Raw genomic sequence first — 21,314 nt, 5'->3', positions numbered from 1 at the left:
GGAGGAACGGTGGGAGAACTCGTGGCGCTACTTTCATACTTATGTACAGTCCGAACTGCTACACGCCCAGGAAGAAGTGAGGGGTGATCCTCACGAAACGGGTTAATGTTATTTGCCTGCAAGTCCCCGTCGGCGTTTTCTTCTGTATATGTACTTTGACTATATGGACTGTTAATATTCCTTTGGCGCAAGCTCCCACCTACCGATTCTCCTTTGACTTTTTTGGCATTTGCACTTTAATGGATAAGATTTGTTCCGGACAGTGATATTTTGCACAATTATATTTGCTACTGGTAACTGTATCTATGCACTTATGAATTCTTCTGTACAAATTGGTTTATAATTCTTGTATGTATTTTCAGCACTTTTGCACTTTGTATTGTAAACAATAGATTATACTCCAATTATTAACTATATTGTAGCCCTGGCTTGTTGTTTTTGCTAAATGTGGAATTAAGCAAACCAATATTAACATGTAACTATATCAATCAACATATAGCTTAAATAAAGGCATATTATAGCTCCCAGCAAAATTAAACCGGAGTCTAGTGGCATCTTAACGATTAACAAAAACCTATTCTACTCTAAGCATTCACGAGTTAGAGTTCACTTCATTAGATGTATCTGATTAAATGAACTCTGATTCACAAAAGCTTTAGCTAGAATAAATGTTATTTGTCTGGACTCCTGTTTAATTTTACTGCAACAGACTAAAGTACGGCTACCCCTCTGCAGTTTATAGCTCCCCATTATCTTTATACATTTACCATGTGTTCAAAAGGTGGGCGAGACCCTTGCCTATCTACCCAGAGGCAGAATTTCCTTCAAAAGTAATCTCAGAGAAAGAAAATTATTATAAAATACAAAAGAACAAAAAGTGCAAAGTCTGAAACAAAAAAGCAGAAAAACAATGATATAATATTTTATATCTATGTAAACGTTTATCTTGCACGTGCTGTGCATGCTGGACTTCTTGTCACCGGGACAATTGTTTTAATCTTTCTGCAGTACAGTCTTGGAATCCAAATACTTCTTCCTTTTTGGTACAGGAGGCTGTATTTGTTGATTAGATCCATTTACTTAATGAATCAGAATAATTTACATTTAAATAATTTCTTTTGAAAAAAAAAGTAATGTGTACTTTGTGCTTTCAAATGCTATCAGAACAGTTATGGTTGTTTGAACCACTCTGAATATAAATAGGGTTTTCGTCAGTCATCACCTGTACAACAATAACATCACACAATAACACCGAATTTAAACTTAAAAGCACACAATGAAACCATACACACACACACAAACACACTTCTTTAACGAAGCATTCAGTAATTTAAAAGTACCAATTTTAAGTACCAGTTTTAAAATGTTGGTACTTATTGATAATTTTAAAAAGGAGAAAGAAGGCACAGATCAACACTTTGGCCATTTCCAGTCCTATCCTGTGCATGCTTAATAAGAAATGAGTTCAGTGGTCCGTACTGCCAAGTGAGGGGCAAACTGGGATGTTAACAGTCCTGTAGCAAGCTAAACCAAGTAGCCAGCACTGACCGGGGCCTTGTAGCTACCAGTTAAAGGGGCAGCCCCTCATGTATACAAGTGCAGCCTTTAAATCCCACTCATTTCAGTGAGGGGAATTAAACATATACTGATCTTTCTTCACTATGCCACTTCAGTTTGTAGGTCAGGGATTACATTTTCAAAGTTCACATAAATAGTTCCTTGTTAAGGGGAAACCAGCACAGTAGGCAAAGGTCTATCCTGGAATTTTTCTCTCTGATATGCCAATGTATTATTTGCAGGCCTTTAAAAAAATGGAGAAATGTTAACAATGCAAATCTCCCCACCTGCGCTCCAAAATGGCACTGACCAATCTTCCACCCCAGAATTCCGTCACCTCATTCTGCTGCACAGACCCAGCCCCAAAACTTTTCCACCTCCCCAACAGATGGGCTCGTGTGCGCCATCAGAAATGACATTACAGCACATATTCCGCAGGTGAAGTTTTTCCCCATTTCAGTGCTAAGGAAGGTTTTAGAACTGATTTCTGCTCATTCCGTAACTATTAATGGCATAAAAACCCTGAGAGGCAATTAACAAGATTAACCCTTTCCCAAGAACTTTTACTACATTCACATTGCCATCTCTTCTGCCTCAAAAATCCCAAAGCCATTTTCAGCTTTTGAGCCTTGTACCCCTAATAATTTTTTTAAAATGACAAGACAAAAGATGCACATACAAAACTGTGAAACAAGATTTGAGGCCTCACTTTGATCTTGAAACCCAGGCCAAATGGTCATCTGCCCCCCCACCCCCCACCAGCCCGGCCACTACCATGATGAATACCAGAATACCAAGCATTCTTTTCAGGATTAAGCAGAGGGGATCAGTTGTGCACAAGGTAGAACAAATTTTTGTGATTTTTCCAGTGACCATAGTCACATGTGTGACGAGGAGGAGATCACTGCGCTGCATCTGCCCAAGAACTAACAAACTGTTTTAAGATAAAAACTTTTTCTTCATCTCATTTTACAGCCTCTCAAAGTTCTGATTCTTTGTCAAGCTCATTTGGGTAGTATTCATCATCTGTAGTAGTGTCAGAGTCTGACTCTGAAGAATCTGCTGGGCCTTCCCCACAGACCTCAACAGGCCCACTCTCAGATGAACCACCTTCTAACTTATTTCTCTCGGTAGAACTTGAGGTCAAGAACTCAGGCATGTTCAAGGAACAGCCCTCTTCCTTTCTGAGAAAACCAGGATTCTTCAGAAGACATGGCCTCCACAACCGTCCCTCGGTAAGTGATCTCTTTATATTATCCAAGAAAGCTTGCTGTTGCTCTTTCCCAAAAATGCCAAATTCAACAGACGGATACATTATGGGCCTCGATCCAAAAGTCCTGTTAGGATCATCGTAGGACTCCCAATTCTGATTCTCATCACAGGACAACAATTCAGAATAAGAATTAAACTTCCTCCTGTTGTAGCCAATCAGGCTGCTCTTTGAGATCAGGGCCTTGTGGGGTTCTCGTGTGTAGGAACTTTCAGAAAAATGGCGTTCACGCTGTGGTTTGCTAGCACTTGACTCAGCATGGGGGAGGTTTTGATGTTTTAACCTATTTGTATGCATAACATTTTGATAGTGATCATATTCTGTGGGGGGAACTGCCTTTTGTTGTGGACCAATGTTTACCTTTGAATAATTCTTAGTAAGACTGTTTGACTTTTCATCAGACGGAAGGGGAAATGAGGAAGATTCACCAATAGTTGCGACATCTTTTTTCTTTTGGCCAGGATCTCCGGCAGTAACTCTGGACACTATGGGGCAATTGCTGTTTTCTAGGCCATCATCTGCTTGAGAATTATTATTTAGTGTAGACAAGCTTTCTTTTTGACATAAACCTGTAAGGTTTAGGATGTTGTTCTCTGTTTTTTTATCACTCTGTCTGGAACTGTGAGTTTCCCTTTTCTGATTGCACAAGTTTGCAAAAGGCCTCCTGTTCTCATTGGTAACCAATGGAGGTCCCTCATGAGTTTGCTGTTTCTTGTTCTCAGATTTTCCTGACATTGTGCCATCAAGCTCAGCAGGCAGAAAGTTCTGGTTCTGGTTCTCATCCCCAATTTGCAGAAAGGACTGGGGAACAACTGAGGAAATCAACAGAGGCTCACTAATCTCTGAAGAAGGGGTCTCATTCTGTGAAAATATACTACTTACGTGTGGTTTAGGATTTAAGTTTTTCCTACTAGACAACTTTCGGTTTGTTTTGCACATGGTTGCCAGTTTGTTTTTAATGGAGGCCCTGTTTTTCCTTTTTTCTATTTCATATTTATCTTGAGCATCAGCCACGGCAGGATTATTTTCAGTTGTTGAACCATCAGGCAAATCCGGTGTGGTATTTGGAAGCTGATCTTCTGAGGTACAGTTCTGGTTATCTCCTGAGTTAATCACAGAAATCTGCAAGCGTGTACGAGCTGTGTATATTGGGTTATCCTGAAGCATCTGCTCTTGGTTAGATTCTGGAGATTTCAAAGCACACGCAACAGGAATATTTCGTTGAAGTGATGGATCTACTGTAGCAACTGTTTCCACCTGAAGTGTTTGGTTCTCAGAATGTGACTGCACAGTGGCATCTGAAGTTAATGTTTCAGCTACGCCACTTGTGACACTTCCATTTCTTGGTTGCAGCCCATTTCCCTTTTTGCTATGTAGGGCAAGGATATGGCATATATGGCGAGCCCGCTCTTTGACCTTTGCGTCTCGCCTAGTTTTCTCTTCAATAGATCTCACTGTGGCATCAGTGACTGGATCTGAAGTACATTTCCTTTCTTTGTTATTGATTGAACAAAAAGAAAGAACAGGCGGATTGTTGCTCACAGTTGATTCATCAAAAGGCTGACAGCCTAAGGGACTCTCCTTCTGAGTGCTCCTAGTGTTTATGGTAGAAGATAGTGCAGCGGCATTCCCTGATGGAATTTTCGGCTTTGATGTGCTAATGCTTAGTGGTATGTTGCCACTAAGTGCTTGAGCATCCATGAGCTGTTGTGCTGCTTCTATTCTATCGCTCCCCATAAGTTGTGAATGAGGAGCAAGGATGAAGTCCGTAACGGGACTTCTATCATGGAGGCCTTCTTCATTGACTTCACCTGAAATTTTCGAGTTCTGTGATGTATTAGGTACAGTAGATGTTTTGGAAGGGAAATCTCTTTTTTCTAAATTGGAAGGAAAGCCTACAGCTTCTAAACCGGCACGGACATATTTCTTAGAGGGGCTCTGTCCTGCGGGTGCAGAAGAACCTGCATTATTGGAGTCTTCTAGAAAGAGGTTACCCAACGTTCGTGAATGTTTCCGTGGTAATGTATAATAAACTGAAATCAGCTCGTGGTATTTGATGTTATCTTCATCAACGCTAACTGTAACCATACTGGTAGTTTTGCATTTCTGTAAAGAATTTCCTGCATCTATTTCCTCACAGTCAGAGAGCACAGAAGTTTCCATTTTGTCTTTGCAACACGTGACTGTGCTTGTTTCTGATTTTCTGAGAATCTTAGTGGTACTTAAGGAGTGACTGGGATCTTGGGCAATCAGTCGATGGTGGCCTTCCATTTGTGGAATGTTTCCTTCATAGGTGACATCTTTAAGTAATGAAGAATGGGCTGGATTTACAAAGGCAATGTTGTCTCTTTGATTCAAAGAATGTCTTTCATTTCTATTTGATACAAGTGTCTCTAAATTATCTTCCATAGCTGCCTGGTTTTTAAATGGGACTCTTCTTTTAGGAGAAGAGAGAGGTTTCTGTGACATAACGCTACCATCAATACTGGCAGATTTTCTAGGTAAGGAGTAATGCATAACTGGAGATTTAGGAGGACTACTATTGGGAGAGCCAGTGATACTGTTGCTAGTTGTATGTCTAACAAAAGTACTGTGCTTATTCGACTTTTCAGTGCAAAGATCTGATAATTCATCACATTCAAATGCTCTCCAGGCTCTACCAAAACCAGATGAACAAATATTCTCATGCTTCTTGTTGTGCATGGATGCTCTCAAGCTTTCAGATTGCTGCGTCCCCTGATGCAAGCTTTGAAAAAACGAATCTCTTGTCCTGTTACCAATTAACCGAGATACTTGATCAAGGTCACTGTTCAAGACACAATCATTTTCATTGTTTTGTCTGTGTCTGTTCTGAGCGTTTGATAAATGCTTTTTTCCAGTATCCATTGAAGAAGCTGATTTGGCTTGCATGTTTGGACCCAGTGAGAAAGGGGGCTTAAGAGATGTACTGGTTTCTGGGATAGCTGCCGAAATATTCTTAGGAGGCGATTCAGTTGGATGGTTTGTATTCACTTCTACAGAAGCTGGTTCCAATGTCGCTTCTTTAAGGTCACCGATGCCTGCTCTGCTTGATTGCCCGGTATCCCTCCACTCTTCTGATGTAAGCGTTTGGAAGTTTTCCTTGCTCTGAGTGTGTGTAACCAAAGGCTTTATGGACATTTGACCAGTCCTAGTGAATAGATTCTGCCTTTGTGCTGCATATTTTGCTGAGACCTTTGAATCAGATAGGGCAGACCTACTGGAAGTCCTTGCTCTGGTGAAAGGCAAAGGAGCTGCTGAGGCATACATTGGACAGTTCTCTATGCCTTTTGTGTGCTTTAAAAATTCTTCTGTTGTTTCACTTTCCAAACGATTCAAGTTCCTCATGTTTTCCGATACATTATCTTGAGCATTGCTCTCATGTTGCTGTAAACCAACATTTCTGGCACAGGCTCTCTGCCAGTCATTAACATTAGTTGGAATCCTTTCAAAGTCAGCAGCAGAGGCAAAAAAGGAATTGTCATTATAATACTGGTTACTATCAGGCCCCAAAAGCTGCCCCTCCATTTTTCCAGAAGGAAATTTCTTGTGGAAGTGTTGCGTCCTACCACGCAATGATGAATATCTGTAGCGAGGGCTTGTAATATTCCTTTCTGGCTGATGCAATGCATAATTTTCCCAATTATCAAAACACAGAGGGTCTGTAAGCTTCTCAGGATAACCAACCCTGCTTGAATGACTGGAACTTGGTACTGCTCTTCCATAATTGCCTTTTGATCTGTAAAATTCATATTTTGTATTGTCCCGTGGAGAATAATGATACGTATCTTCAAATTTAGGGCCAAATTCCATTAAGGATTGCGTCCTTAGTATCCTGTCTTGATCTAACGGACGTTCTGAGGAGTGTTGTGTGTTCCATACAATAGACGATAGGGGAGTCCGCTTGGAATAGTGGTGATAGTTCCTTTGTGTGAACCTTCTGTTGCCTTCTGGAGCTAAAGGATGTTGCAGACTTTCTGTAGAAAGCTGATCAACAGATCCTGAAGACTGGCGTCTTGAAAGAGAAGACAAAGAATAACTTCTGCTAACTGTATCTGTGCCTGAGAAGTCCCTATGTCGAAATCCACTACCATGTAGACCTGAAAGATACTCCAAGCTGCCCTCAGAGGAATGTCCGAGAGAACGTGTAGAACACCATCTCTTTGGAACAGGGGACCGTCTGTCTAAAACATCCTGGTTCGCGTAGTCTTCCGTGTGGTATTTTTTCATATATGTATCATAAAATGTCCTTGGTCGGAAGAAATTTTTGGGTTCTTCTTTGGCTCTTATCGTCCTTGTTTCATCGGACAAAAACATGCTGCGGTTATTCCTCTGTACTCCTCTCTGGAAACTCTGTCTGGTAACAGTAGGATACTGATGGGCATCTGATGTTCTGGAGCCATAGTCAGTTGTAGTCCTTCTTTTCACAATACCTTGGGCTTGTTCGTGTGCCAACTGCTCATCCAGATTTCCTAGAACTGGAAACGAGAGAAAGAAAGATAAATATATCCGCAGGTACCTTGAAACCCTTGGATAATTGATCCAATTCTAGCTAACATTCTAAATATTTTGAGTTATTTAAGGAAGAGACAAAATTAATTACACTGAACAACCGCAAGCATGGCCAAGTCTGGGATGTAACTGGTCTTTTGAATGTTGGTTTCTTTCCCCAACGCATATACGAGTAAAATGCCACTTGTTTTCTTTTAAAAGTCTGAACTTATTTAAGTAAGCCTTCAAACTTTCACTTTATCTAGCTCAAGTTACCTGAATTTTTGTTAAGCTTATGCTCCATAGAATAACTGGCTGGTGTAGGTGTTATCTAGTCCTCTACCCCACCAAGGCACACCTCTAGAGACACTCAATACACATTCCAACCAGCCATCTCCCTTACATTGCTTCCAGTTTCCCTAGCCACCTGGTTCTCCTTTCAGGTCTTTGCTGCCTCACACCAATTCCCCAGCTATATCTTCTTATCTTATGCTAGTCCTACAATTAGGGTAACCAGTCAAGTGCTGGCAACCAGCAGGAAGCTCAGAGGGGAAAATTCAAATCATTATTGCTCCAATGGCATGACATCACTTATGGTGTGACCCTGGAAGTGATGTCATCTCATTAGGTGAGGTTCTAGGGCTGAATTCACACGGCTCAAGTTTGCCGCTATTTTCCCGTCATTTATGCACTTTTCAGAGGGCTGTTCACATACTCTTATCTCAATCCCACCATTCTATTGTATCTGTTGCGCAGCGCCTCAGACAAGGTTGTCACACTTTCAAACGCTTCTCTTGAGCAGTTCTCACTATGGATGTGAACAAACAGAAGCAGTTCCCAAAGAGACCACCCCCTCTTAACCACCCCCATTTCCTTGTTTCTTGCCTTTCCGGAACACCGTCCCTCTTTGCCAAGCAATTCTTATGGTCCCATCTCTGTCCGAGGCATGCCTGCACCCCCGTCCTGTTTATTTATTTATTTTAAAGGGGGCATTCCTAGAGTTATTGCGCAATCCTGTTCATGAAGATCACCCACAAGCGGTTTGGAAAGTGGCGTTGTAAAAAGTCTGTGGAGGCATCAAGGGCGGGGGAGGGAGGGTTGCCATTTTTTTTACAGTAAATAATGTTTCACTGCCGAAGGAGAGCCTAGGTAATTTCTGATAAGTGGACTGTGCCTGCAAAGGTTGACTCTTTCCAGTTTTTTTTTAATATTAAAATTATTGATATAGCGAAAAATCACGATCCTATAATTATCGTTGAGCGGTAATATTAACCAATCGCAAGCATCAACGGGGGTGTCGCCCTGCCATTGCAATTGAGCAGAAAATCAATAAAGCGAAAATCTAGCATTAATTTTTTTTTTAAAGGCTACGTGATGTCATCATCGGCGATGGCAGATCTAAACCCGCCCTGTATCGCGCAATTCTCCCAGGGATGTGAACAGAGTATAGTACAACGCTGGCGGAGTAAAAGAGGGTATGTGAACACAGACTGGGACACTGCGGGATAGAATCCAGCACAATTATTGTGGATGAAAAGCGGAAGGTAGGGAAGTGTGGATTCGGCCTAGGATTCCACTGAAACTCTGTGTTTTCACCATAGAGTTTCAGTGGAATCCTAGAGCCTCATCCTCAACATGATGACATCACACTGTCAGAGTGATGGTGATTTTTCCCCACCATCCCCTCCCCCTGACCCTGAATGGTGGTGGCAGGTCAGGGACTCCCAATACAGCTGGCCCTATCTGCAATCAGTATTGTGGCCTTTCTTTTCCGAGGGATAATGCTGCCATGTTTTCTAACTCATCTGCTTTAGTCTAAAGCACATGTAAGGGACAGGGGAAAGGAGAAGGAAGCATGCACAGGAAGTGGCAGGATTGTCCTCTCTTTCAAGGCCTATTGGAGAGACGGAATGAAAGCCTCTATCATACACAAGTGCTGAAAGTGCAGTAGCGACTGGCCAGTCAAGCTTGCTGTGGTGTCAGCTGAAAATCAGAGCATTAGATTTCTTTTAAATACCTGAGGCTGGTAAACCACCCCTTCCCCTCCAAAGAAAATGCCCGTTAAAGATATTAATGGCCACTAACTTATTTATTCACAACATTTTTTAATCCTTTCCTTCCTTCAAGGAGCTCAGGGAAGCACACATTTCCCCACCATTTTACCCTCACAAGCACTCTGTAAGGTAAGTTAGGCCGAGAACATGCATGACTGGCCCAATTTCACACAGCAAACTTCATGGCAGAATGGGGATTTCTACCCGGGTCTCATAAGAACTTAGGAAGAGCCCTGCTGGAGCAGACTAGTGATCTATATAGTTCAGCAGCCTGTTTCAAACAGTGGCCAGTGGAGGACCAACAATCTGGGGAGGCCGAGGCCTTCTCCCAAGTTGCCTCCTAGCACTGGTATTCAGAGGTTTACTGACTCCGGATCTGGAGGTTCCCTTTAGTCAAAGTGGCTAGTAGCCACTGATAGACCAGTCCTCCCCGAGTCTGTCTAATCCTCTTTTAAAGCCACCTATGCTCATGTCCTTCACTGCGCCCTCCCAGATCTTAGTCCAACCACTATACTACGTTGGCTCTCTTACGGTGGCCTATATCGTCCAAGGTTCCTTCCACAAGCAGCCCTTTTACCTTTGTTGTGGAGATGCTGTAATTTCTGGGGATGCTTTTTCTGTGAGGAAAGGCTATGGAATTTGGGGCTTTTTTTGTTCAGAGAAAAGACAACGGGGAGGAACACAAGTAACTATGCATCTCACAAGCTTTTAACTTAAAAAACGTGGTAGATTTTGATCATCAGCTACTTTGGAAGTTGATATGGCTTGAAAAGTGGGGTACAAATACATCAAATAGATTTGGAATTCAGGGAAAGCCGTGTAGTGGCCAAGTCTGCCGCTGACACCAAATTATTCAGGGTGGTGAAAACCAAGGTGGACTATAAAGGGCTCCAGGAGGATCTCTTTAAACTGGGTGAGCGGGCAATAGTGTGGCAAACGAAGTTTCATGTAAGCAAGACAGACAAAAGGAAATACTTCTTTACTCAGCAAATAATTCAGTTGTGGAATTCAGTGCCATCAGATGCAGCGATGGCCATGAGCATGGATCGTTTAAAGGGAATTAAACAGATTCATGGAGGATAGGTCCATCAACGGCTACTAGCCTTGGTGACTAAAGGAAACCTCTGAATACCAGAGCTAAGAAGCAACATCAGGCACAAGCCTTGGCCTCTGGGCCTTGTTTGTTGGCCCTCCAGGGCCAACCAGTTACTAACGGATTGACCGCTGAGTGAAACAGGTTGCTAGACTAGAGGTATAACTGGTCTGATCCAGCAGGGCTCTTGTTATGTTCTTATCTATAGTCACAGGATATTATCAGAAGCTTAATCTATAGGATTGCACAATCCACATATCTACATACTGCAGAAGGTAACCACATATTTTGAAAGAAGTTTTGAAAAAGAATGAGATCCTGGGACAATCTGGAGGCAGAATCCCCATCTTCTGAATTTTGGACAATATATACAATAGGACTTTATTGCAGGGTCCACAAAATATTTTTCAATTAAGTTGACATTTATTTTTGTATTTGGAAGGCCCTCCTAAATGCCACCACCGTACAGAGTTTACAAAAGTAGCAAATTGGTGGCCTTCCTGATTCATAGGCCACAGCTGCTTTTACTTCCCTACAGGACAGACCAGTCAAGAGGCCCTGATATGAAAAGGAAAATTTCTGCACAAGAACATATTAGGAGAGGCAGTCGTGCTAGTATTACCAGAGAGAACATTCCTACCGCACAATCCTAAACGGAGTTAAACCCTTACAAGACCATTCTGTTCACTGGGCATAATTCTGCTTAAGACTGCACTGTTAATGTGCCAAATGGAATAATTATAAAAACCCTATTGTATATTGATTTCCATTTGCTTAATCCAGCCATGGCATTATCTTCGCCTACTGGTTTAATGGCAATCCAGGGATCTTCTGCACAAAGGCAAAGGTCTTCTAATCACTAATTGTCATCTGTCAAAGGTGAGGCTTTAGGAGGCACAGGATATCTAGGTGTATTTTTCAGGAACCATCTCCCGTATTCTAATTTTGTGAATAACTGATGTCAAAAGTACAAAATCAACACGGAGTGAGGATCTGGGCTTACCCCGTAAGAGCTCATTCTCCAGCTGCTCATTCCATGTAGATGAGTTGTCTTCCATTACCTCAGCTTGCTTCGCATCAAACCGCTTACTTGTCAGTTTGGTGGCCAAAGGAGAGTTGCACGTTTCAGTCTGTGGGGAGGAAATAGCCAAAGAGGTATCTAAGTTTCTCAAATGATGTCTGAATACCTCAGAACAGCTTCTGAACAGGAGTACATAGTACTTTTCAATTTCAGTAATACCTTTCAAGTTTCTCAAATTATGTCTGAATAGCACAGAACAGCTTCTCAACACGAGTTCATAATACTTTCAATTTTTCCACGTATGTTCCAATTCATAAAATTCAGAAAGCCTTATCCTGTTTACACAGACTTTTCTACTTTCTTTTTAGTATATAATGAGGCTGGGTCACCTCAAGAGAAAGGTTATTTATACAGCACCATCAAGGGGCACAGGGGCTTCACAAAGCACAAGATGAGAGGCCCCTGCCCAAAGAAACTAACAGTCTAAAACTTCCCATGAGGGAGATGGAGTGAGGGAGACTGTCATACCGAGGAAGACTGATAAGAACCAATGTCTTATCAGTCGGCTACACCTGAGCACCTTCTTGGGGTCTTAACACATCAGGGAAGATGAAAACCTATCCATTTGTGGGCCTGACTAGGCTTAAGAATTAGTTTCTTATACTTCTAATACCTGCAGGCCCAAGCATGGATAGAGAAAATGGGCGCTTTTCATCAGGGCCCAGCACAGGCTGCAAACCCATTACCACATTGTCATGTGTTAGTGTTCCTTCAGAAATAAAACAGAAACATCTTCTCTTGTGACTCATGCGAGTGTATGTAGAAGATAAAATCAGGGAGAATGTTACAAGTTTGTACCAGGCCCAGAGATATTATTCTTGTTCCCTAAACAGCAGTGGTACTGTTTTTCCTGTGCATTAAAAGAAGAGGCAAAATTTTATACTTACACACACACACACACACAAAACAAGACACGTTTGTTTTTTCTTGATCCACTCCCCACCTCGACAGGATAGCCAAGTTAATACTGCCTCCTGGTTACTTGTCCTCCCTTCCGCACAGTCATCCAGAGCACAGGAACGGGACCACTCCCTGTTCTGGGCTCTAGTGATGCTTCTGGGATCCTCCCCCCATGCCTGTCAGACACACTACAGACTTGATTAGGAGACGCCATGTCACTGTAGGGCATAGCTTTATGCTAAACAAAGTCTCCATACTGCAATGGACATTGAGTGGCAGATTAAAAAAAAACTGAAGGAACACCTAAATGCCTCTCATCTTGGCACAGAAACGTGCCCTGGCTCACATTCTGGGAATCAATGCGTTAGATTAAAAAGTACCAAATCAATTTTATTGATGGTTTCCAAGGATTATCTTGTAGTTCCTCTGAGGATGAAGGGCCTCTTAGAAAAGGAACACATCATGACAAATCAGCAGAAGGTGTAACACCAGATGGTTTCTCTCCTAGTCCATAAGCTCTAGCTAAAAGAATTGATCCTAAAATTCAAAGCCATTGGATTTGCATGTCTTTCCTTTGTGACACTGTGACTGCTGTCACTGATGGTGTCAGGGTCAGAGTTACTATGACAACAGTCAGAGTCACATTTGTGACATACTCATTACATAAAGGTCCACTAAAGCCAAAGGTAGTGAGATGCAGCAAGCTAACTCCCAAGAGGCAGCTCCTACAAAAACTTTCAGACATTAGGTCAGACTACTACAGGGACTTCTGCTGGATGCCCTAACATGTACCAGGCTGATGGCAGAACTAAACCCAGACAAAACACAGGCCTGCTGCCAAAAAAACAGCAGCCCTGCGTTGAGATTGGCTTCTGCTCCATAATATATAGCACTACTTATCTTGTGACCATTACATTTTAAGACTTAAATCACTGCATTTCTCCACCCCTGCCTGGATATATTTTACAATAGTGTAAAGGCGTGGCTCAGGAAGAAACTTGAGAATGTGCTGCCATTTTCAGCAGCAGTCCCATGTTCTCTGTGATATTTAGGTCCAAAATATATGAGACACTGGAGAACTGTGATTGGAACTCTACTAGACATGTAATTTGACTCTTAAAAAGCAGTCATGGGAAGGGGGGGGGGACATGGATCACGATCACTGTGCAAGGTAAGGGGAAGTTAATATTTCTGCCTATGAGGTTTCCCCAGTTGAAAGTGCCCCCCCCCCCCATGCCGAGCTGCTTTATCTCCTGATAGGAAAATACTGTTTTTGTCATTTTTCCCTACTAGGGCTTGATGCAGTGCGAGAAGAGTGCACTTGCAGCTGGGGAAACAGTGCATATGGGGGGGGGGGTAACCATTCTGCTCCACTACTGTGGGTCCCCAAATTAGGGTTGCCAGTCTCCAGGTGGTGGCTGGAGATCTCCAGGAATTACAACTGGTCTCCAGGTGACAAAAATCAGTTCTCCTAGAGAAAATGGCTGACTTGGAGGGTGGATTAAATGGCATTATACCCAGCTGAGATCCCGCCCCTCCCCAAACCCTGCCCTCCCCAGGCTCCCCCCCCCTAAATCTCCAGGAATTTCCCAACATGGACCTGGCAAACCTACCCCAAACCCTATTCCCTCCCCAACAATTCCCTTTACAGAATGAACTGCACATCTGGAATTTCAGTTATGGAACCCAAGCATTGTGTGTTGCTCGGTCTTCTGCTCTATCCAAATAACTGTGTCAAGAATTCACCTGCCAGATGAAACCTGGTTTGATCCTGGAAGTATTCAACCCATTTGCAAGCCAGATGTCTCCTTTAAAAAAACAGTACCTGCCCAACCTAATAAGAATATCTTCTCCTCTGAACAGCATCTATCCAAGTCCTCCACTGACCTACTTTGCCATGCAGCTCCTGGGTGTTTGGAAATGGTACTGATAGACTTTAGTTTGGGGCATCAAAAGTACTGATTTGCTCATTCTTGCAGGCTCATTTCCTGATCATGAAGGTGCTGCAAGCACCTCTTCTCTGACTTTGACATGATGAATAGAGATGGAGTAGTGAAGCTCTGGGGCTCCTTCCTTCTTTGTTGGGAGGACCTTAAAATGGGGTACCCCACTCATCTCCAGAGAAGTTTCAAAGTCAATTCCATCATGCATCTCGATGCGTGATTGAAATATTAGGTGCTGAGGCTACTGCAGAACACTTGTTGTAGTAAGAAGCATCTTGGAAAGAATGCAGATTCCGCCAGGCAAGGGAATGCGTGTATGAAATTACCAGTGCTGTGTTCCAAATGCCCCCTGGCCTTGGCATTTATAGAGTAATAAAATTGTTCAGTGGCTCACCTTTGTCATTTCCTCCACTTTGGAAGATGCAAGGCGACCCGGAGCAAAGCGGTCATATCTGCAAGAAAAGAATTTAAATGGCTGCTCTGAAGATGAACACAACACATTTTTTTTGAAAAGAATAAGCTCCTGGCTATTTTGTCTTAATACTTGTCAAGAACCTTCCTGCTTTGATGAATAATTAGGTTGCAATTCCAACGCTCAGCTATTTGAAGTAAGCGCTTAATGAAGTGGAATGTAGTTCAGAGAAAGGATGCCAAGAATTGTTGTTTTTATAAGTATCTCTCATTTTCTGTTTCTCTGTTGGCCGATTTCTATTGTTCCCAAGTATTAGGCACGGGAGGACATGTTGTAAGCTAGAATGTGTAAGGAGAAATGTGAAAAAACGCAACTGTACATCTACACCAGTTTGGTGTAGTGGTTAAGAGCACGGGACTCTAATCTGGAGAGCCGGGTTTGATTCCCCACTCCTCCACAAAGCCAGCTGGGTGACCTTGGGCAAGTCACAGTTCTCTTGAGCTCTCTTAGCCCCACCCACCTCACAGGGTGATTGTTGTGGGGTAATAATAACACTTTGTAAACCGCTCTGAGTGGGCATTAAGTTGTCCTGAAGGGCGGTATATAAATCGAATGTTATTATTATTATTCTATGTGATTAAGGTGTCTTCATTGTATAACAAGAGAAGGAAAATTAAACTTTAAAAAAACCACTGCAAATAATTAATCTAAATACATTTCCCAACATTCCATTGCACTCTAGTTTGACCAATAAGCAAAGCTATGCAAATGAAGGGGCAGGGCTATGAAGAGAAGATCCGGCATGATTTTTAATGGCTACAGTCACCAGGGCAGAAGGCAGATTTCCCCAATATACAGACTCAAACATTCCCCTTTTTATTTTCGGTTTTAACTGGACAGTTGCTCTTCACTCTATGTGGAAAAGCACTGCGCTAGGTGGGAGCAAAACCTACGATCTATACTTGATACTAGATGGCCTAAGCATTATTGACAGAATTACCACGAAATATACACAGTGTGTCTGCATGCAGAGCACATTTTGTATTCCCAATGGATCTTTGTACTGTACAAGTCTTTCACACACACACCCCTGTGGTAATTACAGGCCTTTTGCTAGTCGAAGCAATAATTAAAGGTATTAATTCACCCTCAATTTATTTAAAATAGCCACATTCTGAATGTCTCAACTGAAAAGCCAAGAAAAGAAAAAATCTGGAAGGAGCTTTGATTAACCATTGCCCTGACTGTAAAATCTTATCCCAAGCCAAATTCCAATGTGTCAAGGATAGAAAAATGTCACCAAAAAACACCCCAACCACAATGTTTGAGGTGGCAGAGGTTAGTGTGGGTCAAACACTCAGAACCTATACATATATCTCCAGGGCTGGCACCACCATTGAGGTGGTCTGGCGGGCGCCGTGGGTGCTGAGGTGCCGAAGGGGGTGCCGGAGGGGGTGCCAGGGGCGGAGGCGCGTGCCACGGATCTGGTGTGCCTGGCCCGCAGCTGCTGCAGCCAGCCAGCCCCTCACCACCGCCACCTCCACCCCTACCAACACACACCCCCAGCTGGGCACAGCAGCCACGGGCCAGGCATGGCAGGTGTCCGGGGCAGCGTGCGGAACCTCCCCAGCCACCCACCGTGCCCAACTGGGAAGCGCGGGAAGGCTCTGCGGGCCGTCCCAGCCACCCGCTGGCCAATGGGGCTGGTTTGCTGCGTGATGACATCATCACGCAGTGATGTCACCGCACAGTCCGGGGGGCACGTGCGCACACACACTAAATGCGCGTGCACATAGGAGCAGTCAGGGGCAGCCGCGGGTGCCAGAAACCCTGGCGCTGCCCCTGTATATCTCCACATGAATGTTTCTTTTGACTAGGCTTCCACAACCCCTCCATACAGCATACTGAATAACTCACACCAGTTCTGTTGCTTTATAAAGCTATTGGTACTATTTTATTATAGGCTGGTGGACGTTCACCAAGCCTACAGAGCCTTCCACCAACTTGTGGCCCTTCTTCCAATGGATGAGCCACTTAAACTCGAGGAAGGCTTCAAACTTTGCTTAGTGGAATGCTAAAGATACAGACCATCACTTTTATTTTAAATCTGAAACAACCAAAATTAGATTTTGCATACAAGATGTTAGAAAATCAACATAAACTGTGAAAGAAAATGTCTTGCATTATTAATCACCATTAGGGTTGCCAACTCGCTTTACCTGAGAAGTGGGGGAGGGGCCCCCAACCCAAATTACTTGTGTGCATGAATGCTCTGGAGGGCCTCACTTCCGGTTGAAACTAGAAATACAGCTCTGGGGCTTCCAGAGCATGTGTGCCATTTCGCCACATGCTCTGGTGGCTCCCAATCTGGCTCCCCTTCTCTCCCCCCTCCAACCAGCCAGGTGAGCAGGGTGGGGGGATAGGATTCCCAGCTGCCCACTGGTGGTGAGCAAACTCCTGGGGGTTTGCCCCTATGCCCACCAATTGCCCAGTGATCAGCAAGAGGTGGCAAGCTTCCAGAGGTTGCCTGCCACTGGCAGGGAATGTGTGCCATGTGCGCGCTCTCAACAGGAACAACAATGTCAGTCCCAGAAGTGATGTAGTCGTGCCTGCCACGGGAGTGCTCCCGCACTTTGTTTAGAGCCAATTTGGGCCCCACACGGGCAGAACTGGCCCTGCATGGAGCACGGGAGCACTCCACGGCTGGTGCGATGACATCACTTCTGGGAGTGATGTCATCGCCCAGGCATCGGAATGCACGTATGAAAGACATCCATGCTGCCAGCATGAAGTAAGTGCCAAGTCCCTCCCCTTTCCGGTGGGAGGGTATAGGGACATGGGAATCCTACGGGGTGTGGGGTGAAAGGTGGGGGCAAGGAATCGTGATTAAAATTCTTTTTAAAATACTTATAAATGCTTAAATTTTGGTATTCCTAACCCTTTTCAACCTGTTTGTTTTGCTGAATGTTCTGTAACTTGAATTATGTACTCTGAGAAATCACAGAATCACTGGTGTGGCTATTGCTGCTGAACCTGACATTCACATTTTCCCCTTTAAAAACTGCAGGTTATTCAAACTGTGGTCTAAAATTTGCTATTCTGCCATGGAGGAAAATTACACAGACCAGAACAGCTTATCCTAGTGCTGGGGTGGGTCCCTATGGCACCCGCCAACACCTTTTCTGGCACTGGTACCCACCAAGTGTTTTTAGAGGATGGGCAGGGCCAGAGGGGCTTTTGCGTAGCAGAGCTTCTGATTGGCTATGCAGATTTTTTTTAAAAAATTGCTTTGGCAGCAGCTGCCACAACAATGCAAAGATCTTCACTGTTGACAGAAGGTAAAGCTGTGTATATGCAAAAAAAAGTTTTTAATTAACACGTTCATTTTAAAAGGCATCCTGTTAAGCTTCTGTATGAAATACTGAAAAATTACTATTAAAGTTACACAAAACCTCACTCCTTGACATTTTGTGGTTGTGTCCTCCAGTCTGAATACCAAACTTGCCCACAGGCTCCAAAAGGTTGCAGACCTCTGTCATAGTGAATGCCTGATAATGCAGGGCCATTAATATGAAGAGCAAGTATCTTTCCACTCCACTGAACAAAGTCTGAAGCCCTTCTCTAGCTGAAGAAGTCTTTCTTTAACTTAAGTGACTATTCTGTTGGAGGAACCTTCCCTAGCCTTGGGTAGGATACGTGCCATTATATGAATCAAGTTTCAATCTACAAAGACACTGCATACAAAATAGTATATTTATTTGGATTATCAGGCTATCTTACTACCCCACAGATTTTCAAGTATGTTATCTAAAATCTTGATTCCATGTGATTAATCTTAACGCATGATCTAAGATTTAAATATATTCATTTAATCAGACTTCATTAAAGAGGACTCCTAATAGAGGGCTGGTGGCATCATTGCAATTGATCCACGTATGTCTCCCTGGAAGCAGTCGTCCTGTTTCAGTGGGATTCTTAAGAGCGCATGAAACTCTGTGCAAACAGGAGGTGCAACAGTTTAGTACAGCTCAGGCAGCTCCACATGTGGGCAAAGCACACATATTTGTGCAGTAAGCACCCTGTGTAGGAATTTAGCAATTTGCCCTATCACAGTGAATCCAATTGGTATGTAGAAACTGGTCACTGCAAATTAATCTGTGATACCAGATACAGAAAAGCTTGATGTGTGGGTGGGCAAGAGTGCCTTTAGCAACTCCAGGGCACCTGCAACACTGTCATATAAGCTTCCCTACTTAACAAGGATTCTCACTGATGCTGCATTGTTAGGGTAGCTAGCAGGCCTGGAGAAAAATATCCTACCCCTTTAATAGAGGCCTAATATGTGGAAATGGGCAGCTGAAACTTCATGACGTGGAAGCAGGGCTTTTTTTCAGCAGGAACGCGGAGGAACGGAGTTCCAGAACCTCTTGAAAATGGTCATATGGCTGGTGGCCCCGCCCCCTGATCTCCAGACAGAGGGGAGTTTAGATTGCCCTCCGCGGTGCAAACTCCCCTCTGTCTGGAGATCAGGGGGCGGGGCCACCAGCCATATGACCATTTTCTCCGAGGGCAACACACTGAGTTCCACCACCTCTTTCCCCAGAAAAAAAAGCCCTGCGTGGAAGTAAACATTTTCTCCAGGCCTGTTGGCAACCCTACACATGGTGCATAGAACACTCTGCTCCCAGAACCTCCTTGATTGGGACAATGCATATAAGATTATTTTTCCAAAAGATATAAATGACTTAAAAGGCTCAAAATATCACATTAATTGTGCTAGGCTGTTATATTAATGGTATACAGAAACACTTTATGAGGGAACTTTTGAAATAAACAGACGTTTTATATTGGGCATCTCCTTTGTCTCTATAAAATTTCTTCTCCTTAAAAGGCTAAGTTATAATTAAGAAACACTCATGGTGTGAAGATAGTTATGATTTAGAAAGCATTAAGTAGAGCATCTCACTTTACAGAAACTGATTTTTTAAATGCTGTTTTATGATCTGGGTTTTTATCCGTTTGTTCATTTTAATGATTTTTATATTTTTAGTATTTATTATTGTTTATGTTGAGTCACCTTGAAGAGGTAACAGCATACACATTTTCTAAATAAATGTTAAATGTTTTTGTAAACAGAAAAATGTGCTTTTATGATATTTGTAACAAGTGATGAAATATTTTACTTACATACAAAATTTACAAACTGCCTTTCTGCCCCATCAGGGCTGCATCGGGGCCATAATGTTTATCATGAGAAATAGCAGTAGAGTCACAAGTACTAAAATGATTTAGGAGGAGAGTTTATGGGGTCTCCTGAGTCTGCAAAAGGTACATGATAGAAATTTGGGACATGCAATTTCTCTCTAGTAGTGAAAGCTACACCTGTTGAATTACCAAACTCCATGCAGCTGGCCTAAACACAGGAGGCAACCCTACTAAAAGTTATTACAGAGCAAATAAAAGTACAAACCATGTGTTAAGTATAGGCTTTAACTAAATAGTGTAGTAGTTAAGAGCGTGGGACTCTAACCTGGAGAGCTGGGTTTGATTCCCCACTCCTCCACTTGAAGCCAGCTGGGTGACCTTGGGCTAGTCACAGTTCTCTGGAGCTCTCTCAGCCCCACCCACCTCACAGGGTGTTTTGTTGTGGGTATAATAGTAGCATACTTTGTAAACTGCTCTGAGTGGGCATTAAGTTGTCGTGAAGGGCGGTATATAAATTGAATGTTATTAACATTATTATTATTACTTGCCCTGGGTAGCCCAATCCTGTCTAACCCACAGAGAGAAAGGGAATAAGTTTAAGATGCTTTCATTCTTAATGAGATTAGATCAGTTTAAATGCAAGGACTACCAATTCAACTGGTTTGAGAATCAATCTGATAGAAGTATATTATTGCTTGACAAGTTGGCATCTATTTAACTTAAAATATTGCTTCAGATTGGAGTGCCTGCTCTATTTAGAAAGGAGGGGAGAAATATATGATCCTTATCCCCCAGTTTCCATTCTTATGAGTTTTTTATTTCACACCCCCCTCCCAAACAACGTGTCATTTACTTGAATTGTGACAAACTCTGGCAAGCGTCTTTCCTTTTGAAAATTTTTGGTTGTCGTTTTCCTGCCAATTTACTGATGCAGGTCAATCATCAGCCCAACCCACATCACCGTTGTGTTCTGCGACCATTTCAAAAATGTATTTAAGGAGCATACACCTAGTGTTGCCACGTTTTCTGGCAGGGCTCCTTTAAGACCTTTCACAACAGGAAGAAAACAAATGAGCGCAGGGTTTCCCTAGCGTGGAGTTGGCATAGTTGGGAAGAGTATCACCTGTATAGTTCGTACTGTCACTTAGTTGTTTAAAAGGAAAAGGGGGGGGAGCAGCCCGTCTAAGCAGGCTGGAGCAAAGGGCAGATGTTGCCCTATAAAGCTATGATTTCATGGTCATTCCAAGCTAGTAACAAACAAAGGAAAAGGAAGTTTTGCAGAAGGGAAGC

General features: G+C 43.0%; 1 protein-coding gene across 2 annotated transcripts in view; it reads right to left on the bottom strand.

Moving 5' to 3' along the window:
- Positions 1–430: 430 nt before the first annotated feature.
- Positions 431–21,314, bottom strand: part of EXPH5 (exophilin 5) — a 54,446-nt gene continuing 33,562 nt past the window's right edge. For both annotated transcript variants that reach the window (XM_054974786.1, XM_054974787.1), the window contains 3 exons: positions 14,802–14,859; positions 11,487–11,613; positions 431–7,323 (listed from right to left, as the gene is read on the bottom strand). In XM_054974786.1, the coding sequence (XP_054830761.1) occupies positions 2,537–7,323; positions 11,487–11,613; positions 14,802–14,859 (4,972 nt within the window). In that variant the 3' untranslated portion in view covers positions 431–2,536. The remainder of the gene's footprint in view (positions 7,324–11,486; positions 11,614–14,801; positions 14,860–21,314) is intronic.

This window comes from Eublepharis macularius, chromosome 3, assembly GCF_028583425.1.
Source record: "Eublepharis macularius isolate TG4126 chromosome 3, MPM_Emac_v1.0, whole genome shotgun sequence".
NCBI lineage: Eukaryota > Metazoa > Chordata > Lepidosauria > Squamata > Eublepharidae > Eublepharis > Eublepharis macularius.
Note: the sequence above shows the minus strand (reverse complement) of the source record. Positions and strands in the feature narration are given on the sequence as shown.